The 6,875-nt window shown below is 31.0% G+C and overlaps 1 protein-coding gene across 2 annotated transcripts in view; it reads right to left on the bottom strand.

Moving 5' to 3' along the window:
* The window catches only part of LOC108768548 (transmembrane protein 8A), a 12,906-nt gene that overhangs the window by 4,971 nt on the left and 1,060 nt on the right, over nucleotides 1-6,875 (bottom strand). For both annotated transcript variants that reach the window (XM_018519015.1, XM_018519016.1), the window contains exons 2-9: nucleotides 5,899-6,070; nucleotides 4,415-4,628; nucleotides 4,167-4,294; nucleotides 3,393-3,676; nucleotides 2,188-2,459; nucleotides 1,908-2,036; nucleotides 863-1,065; nucleotides 524-681 (exon numbers count right to left, since the gene is read on the bottom strand). In XM_018519015.1, coding sequence (XP_018374517.1) covers nucleotides 524-681; nucleotides 863-1,065; nucleotides 1,908-2,036; nucleotides 2,188-2,459; nucleotides 3,393-3,676; nucleotides 4,167-4,294; nucleotides 4,415-4,628; nucleotides 5,899-6,070 — 1,560 coding nt within the window. The remainder of the gene's footprint in view (nucleotides 1-523; nucleotides 682-862; nucleotides 1,066-1,907; nucleotides 2,037-2,187; nucleotides 2,460-3,392; nucleotides 3,677-4,166; nucleotides 4,295-4,414; nucleotides 4,629-5,898; nucleotides 6,071-6,875) is intronic.

Below are 6,875 nucleotides of genomic sequence, written 5' to 3'. Positions count from 1 at the left end.
CTGACCAGCACTTCCGGTCTTATGAAGAAGTAAAAAATTGGATCGATTCGTGGATCGCCTCAAAAGATGACCAGTTTTTTCGACGCGGGATTCGTACGAAAGATGGGAGAAAGTAGTGGCCAGCGATGGACAATACTTTGTATCATAAATGTATAACCAGTTTTTTACAATAAAGCCTCGAATTTCGAAAAAAAAACGGAAGCAAAGTTGTACACCTAATACTATGATAAAAAATACAATATGATGTCAAAATTATTCAAAATTTGTTACATATATGGAACTCGCTGATGAAAATTTAAGACACCCCCCTCTCCCCCGATACACAGGAATTCAACAATGATGTGTCAAAAATTAAAAATATATTATTAATATTGTCAGTAAAGTTACCTTGGACGAAATTCAAACGTGAAATTATTAATTGCTGAATGATTAATTAGTATGTTTTATTGTTTAATTGTAATTCAATAACAAATTAAAAACTATACAAGAGGTGCATAAAATTATATCATCAAAATAACATTACCTTTGAAACAATTGCACGTTGCATAGTGAAGGATGTTCTTTTGAATTTCTTGACAAATACCGTGATTACCACAAGGATTTTGGTCAGAAAACATACACTTTTTAGTGCGTATGTTCAATAGTATTGATATTTCTTCGATTTGACAGCGTACAGGTTTACTGTAAACAGACACAAAATATTACATTGTATTAAGTCAAACTACTTCTTATTCACGATTTATTCTTTGGTGAATCTTGTATCAAAAGCTCCTCTACACAATTATTCGATAAGCCTGCAATACCTTTCCAGTATCCTTGCATCTATTATACGAAATCTTTTCAGGTGAAGAATCTTACTTACCCATAATTATAACATGTCGCAAGGATAATAATGTACCATGTGCCAGGTTGTGGATACGCTACTGATAAACTTGCGTTACGCTTGCTTAATGACGACAAGTTTATCGCCAAAGTTCCATTTTGACAAGAATGACGGTCTTCTAATGTAGGTATACGATCTCGTTGAATGCACATTGTTACCAAAATTAATTGCGTTGATGACAGCTAAAAGAATTACATAAGTATATCCAACATTCGATTCCAAATATGTCAAACCACTTTAAGTTTAGCTCCTCTATTCTGAAACATAACCTGCTATTATTAAACAGCTTCTCCTTCCTTTATTTCCTTCCCACATAAAATGCATGATACTTATTAGTCATTCTTGACTAATAAATATCTTTTACACTAAAGTACCCAAATAATTTAATAACTTCTTATCGCATCGCGATATTAATCAATACAATCTTTCTAAATTCGTTTTGTTTATTTATGTTTATTTCTTTTATATTTATTTTATCTACACAATAAATTTCATTTATCGCTCTTTCACTTGCACTCGCTTTAGCTAATTGAGTTGACCATGGTGCGTACGGTTTCACTTGTTTTATGCTAAAATTGCGATTGTGCGCGTAAAATATTCATTCTGTGCCATTAGAATAAGAATGAAAATATTGAAAATTGAAGAGAAAATCGCAGAAACTTTATAATATCAGAAACATCCGATTCTATTGCGTTTTTAAAATGCAGGAATTATTACACATCACTTATCTATATACTATTCCTATCACTATTGCCTAGCATTGCGTGTCTAGGGTTTTATATGCGAGACACCTATACGCGCGTTTGTATGCTAAGAGTAAAGATCTTGAAGAGGGAAAAAAATGAACGTTTTTTTTAATTAAAAATTTTTAAGGGCCGTAAGTGAAATGGTTTTCAGTCTTGAGACGCGCAAATCTGACTGAAATGTTCCTTCCTTTATCTTTATAATGTGCATAAAAAGATAAAAGTTGAAGAAAACTACCTTAATTAAGTACTTGAAAAATTTAACATCTTAAAACTTTTACCTTCTTTACTTCCAGATGTACATTGATATCAAGTGTGCCACCGATATCTATCAATGGTAAAATATCAAATTGCGTCATCATCGGGACTGAATCAGTTAATATTAGTCTTGAAGTTAACCACTCTTTTCCCTAAAAATTTTGATGATGGAAAACAGTGTTAATATACCAACTAGTCGTTATCATATAAACAATTAAAAATATATATATCATGTTCCAATCTTTATTCCATATAGCGTAAAAACAAAAAATGCACGGCTCATCTTAATATGATAGATATCACCTGCAGAAAATAAACGGTTGAAAATGTTTCCGCATGTTTAACACGAACTAATCGATGTCTTGGTATACACTGATTATCAGTATCTCGCTTTTTATTTTTTCGATAAAATTCATCTCTATTGTAAAATTTGCTACCATTGATTTCTTCATTATACCATCTGTGTTTTATTAACTCTTTGTAAGTACTCGTTCCCGTTATAGAATTAAAACTTAAAGGAATTATGTCCGTGTATTCTCTAGTAAACGATTTTTCTGTTAATCCGATTGGACACTCTGAAATAATTATTTATATATTTCTTTTATTACATTTGTACATTCTTTTTACACATACGCGCGCTTATGTATAATTAACATTTTTGTTTGTGTGTACATAAAAACAATCATGATTACTTGATGTTACAACTACATTTGAATTCGATATATTGTTGCAATTTGTTTACTCTCGACAATATACGAACTATCGAAAATTCGCTCGTTTATGGAATTTGCGAAAAGGTATTAATAAAAGGTATATTTGTATATCGAGTCTATTGTATTCGTTTAATTTTCCAGTTATGCCAAATGCACGTACGTAAATATATGAATGTACATACACACGCGCGCGCGCGCGCGCACACGCAACCACAGTTTTGCAGAGGAAGTCTAAGGCCCGGTTGCACCAACGTTACTTTAATTTTAAGTGAGACTTAAAACTCTCTTTGTTCCTGTCTCTTTTCGGTTTTAAAACGAGATAGAGAGAGTTTTAAGTTTCGCTTAAAATCAAAGTAACGTTGGTGCAACCGAGCCTAAGTCCGGATCTACAATAAGGTTTTAAGTCTTAAGCCATAAGAAATAGGCGAATCACAGTCGCTTATTCTTCTCGGATTCGATTGTAATTGGTCAATTTCTTACGACTTAAGGCTTAAAACACCTATTATAGATCCGGGGTAAAAAAAAATCCTTCGGAGAACTGTGTTATGTGGGCGTGTATATATACACAAATGCTGGATTCACACTGGATCCGACGTGTGTCATACAACGTTCTGCAACCAATCAGAAAGCAGAATTTTATTTTGTATCGATGATACGAAGCAAAATCCTATTTTTTTATTGGTTGCAGAGTGTCGTATGACGCATGTCGGATCCAGTGTGAATCCAGCAATACTTACGTCCATAAATGCATACATACACACAGCAAGAGAATGAAATGTATCAAAGTTAAATTACCTGTTGTATCAACCTTGATGTTGAATTCTATAATGCTACTCGAAACAATTAATAAATAATAATAACTATCTTCATAAGGAGAAGATTCTATGAAAGAGTAACTAGCGTTTGTGGTAAGAATTTTAGATTCCGTGGAATAAAAATAATTGGATGTTGGCAAAACAAGTCCTTTCAGGTATATAGCCTCGATACAAGGTTTATTAATATCATGAAAATTATGCAACGTAAAGTTGCAGTTCCAGACCGATAAACGGAAGCTCAATAATCCTGACGGAACATATATCCTGAATAAAAATTATAATTGACGTGAATATTTTGCTTCTTGTGTAATGTAATTAACAAAAAGTGATATGAAAAATAGTGCAGCATATTCAGAGCGTTTTCCCAGTTAGAGACATAGATGACACAATATAATACAGCGTAACACAAAGAATCATTTTATTCTTGTTTAATGTTGACAAAAACAAGAATATAATGTGATTCATTGTTTCCTTTATGGAAAACGTACTACTTTTGTATAACTTTTACCTAATCGGTTTCTTTAAGTTAGACCTACATTTTTAAATTATCTTGCACTTGTAAATTGTAAAATATAATTCAAATATATATATGTGTATATAATTCATATATATATGTGTGTGTGTGCGCGCGCGGGCGCGCGCGCGCGTGACAATATAATTCACCATAAATATATAATTTTTCTCGGTCTACTGAGAAACAAATATTAAATGCATCTTGTGTAATAATAAATGAAATAACAATTTTAATTATTACTTGTAGTATGTTGTCGTTGCGCTTGTTCGCAATCTCGTTTGATAATTAATAGGAATATTTATAATGTTATCTATTTGCGACCATAGAGCTATTGCACCTATGCTATATTGGCATTTGTGTCCTAGGCCCTAAAAAAAGTTTTAAGAAGAATAAAGTAGATTGTGTATATTTTTTGTAAATTAAAATATTTATAATAACGAAGTGGTAATAATTATCCATACAACTAAATAGCTGATTGGCTAGTATACCTGCTGTTGAACTTTTTCATCCCAATAAGACATATAAGCTGCTACAAACCAATCTCCAGGTTGCGGCTCATATACTGGAACAACAGTTACATTTTTCGACTGATAAGTTGTAGTGGTAGTAACTACGATATCGTAATCATATTTGGTTGACTTTGTTGATACAAATATTCCATTATTTGCAGTGATTACTGGATAACTACCAAACTTTAGGTATCTGTAAAAAGATTACCGTCTGTATTACCGACTATATCATAATTTTTGTGTAACAATTACTTTTTTCCTTTTTTACAGATTCGCAAATCTTTTTTCAGGATTAAAGTATACTAGCATTAATACGTATCTGTGAGGTGAAGTTTATGCTGAGAACAAACAAAATTTTTCTTAAGATTCCAATTTCGAAATTTTTTGTCGTTTTCGGCATAAACTCATCTTACAGACACGTATTAATGCATATATTTTAATCCTGGAAAAGAATTTTCGAATCTGTAAAAGAGAAAAAAAGTAATTGTTATATATATATATATATATACAAAAATTACGATTTAATCGGTAATACAGATGGCTTAAATTAATTAATTAATAACTTATAATTATCCATCCAACTATTCCTATAATTTTTTTATTAGAAAAATTCGATTAATCAGTCATCACATATTGTAGAATTGTGTACTATTCTAAAAACACTTGTTGAATAAATAATTTTTACAATGGATATATATCCCATCTAACGTGACCTCTCCTTTTATCTTTACAGATCAAATGAAAAATATGGTATAAGAGGAACACAAGTTATAGTAAAAGCAATTAAAAAAAAATTGATTCGTCATGGTTACATGAAGATTATGACCATTTAATAAATTGGAATTGTACGATTTTTTACATAATATAACTCGTCTAATGAGTCTGCATATAAAAGTATTAAGGTAGAGATATTAAAAATTCCATAGTTTATCAGATATTTTATACTTTATTCTCTGGTACAGTTTGATATGAAATGTAAAATATCTCGTCCATTTTTTTTGACAATTGATTAATTTCATTATTATATTCTGTGCATACAAATAAGTATTAAGGTACGTTTAACAAAGACTTGATAGTTTACGAGATATTTAATATTTTACGTCAAAATGTGTCAGAATAAAGCGTATAAATAAAATGTATCGCAAACTATTACTTCTTTGCTCTCATCTCTACCTTAATACTTCAACACGCACAATAATTAAAGGAATATTATGTAAAAATAAATTAAAGGAATATTACGTATAATTATACTTAAAGAAAATGGCTACATCATCATACGATTAGATAAAGGAGTTTTTAAAAACTGACTTTGTGCTCCGTTATAAGCTATACAACTTGTGTCTGAACATATTTTTGATTCAATCTTATTCCGTAAAGATATACAAGGGATGATTATGTTAGGTGTAGGACATCTTGTATATAAATTTAAGTTTATTTAAGATAAAAGTCAGAAAAAATATTACATGTAAACTTTTCGTGTATGGCATGTAGGATCGTCCATAAAAGCAGCAAATTGCCATGTAGCTCGAGGCACCTCTTTCGGTACTGTAAAGTGAAATATTGTCACGTCGGAATAGCTCTTGAACGAGCGAAGTAAATCTTCTTGATTTGCCTGTGGTATTACACAGCGACTCACTGCAAATGAAGAATTTATTAGAACATCATGATACAATTAACAATAGATCGGTTAATCTTTTTGAAGTAGATCATGGTTTCATGGAAGCACTCGACTATGTCATCGTATACAACTGTCACCACGAATTTGATTAGAATAAGATAATTGTATCAGTAAGAATGTAAAGTATCTGAGGATGGCTCAATCCGAGAGTCAAAACGTGTAGTAAGCTTTTGGTTGTACATATGTTTTTTTTATTATTAATAATGGTTTAAAGTTTTAGAAACAAAATTGACTCTTGGCCTTGTTATCTTTATATTAATTGAAGAATTTATTATCTTAAACATATATAACCTATTTAAGATGATTAGATAAATAATTAGATGTAGGATAGGATAAAGAAGACAAAAGTAGCAGACAAAAGTATGTAGTTAAATAATATAAAATCAAATATGCAGGAAAAAAGAGATAAGTGTGTAATAAACAATAACAGATAAGAGATAATAAATATTAGATGTTAGCGCATGTAAAACCCAAAGGATGAGATATGGATGAACGTATGCATTAAGGATAGAAATTGTAACTTCTCCCCTTCTGGGCTAAAAACGCTGAAATAAAATAAATTCTATTCTATACATTCCATTTAATGGGACGGGCATTGAAAAATAAAAAACCGGTAATTATTCAGAATCCCTCACCTCCGATTTCGATAAAATTAGGCTCATTCGACGCGTTTTTGCATGAAACGAAAGAATCTGGCAGAAAAAAGTGTCGCTCTGCCTCGCGAACCGAGATATTTAGCGTTAAAGTTGACGACTATGGAGG

Source organism: Trachymyrmex cornetzi, unplaced genomic scaffold, assembly GCF_001594075.2.
Source record: "Trachymyrmex cornetzi isolate Tcor2-1 unplaced genomic scaffold, Tcor1.1 scaffold805, whole genome shotgun sequence".
In the NCBI taxonomy this organism is placed as follows: Eukaryota; Metazoa; Arthropoda; class Insecta; order Hymenoptera; family Formicidae; genus Trachymyrmex; species Trachymyrmex cornetzi.
The sequence above is the reverse complement of the archived record's forward strand: the minus strand, read 5'-3'. Positions and strand labels throughout refer to the sequence as shown.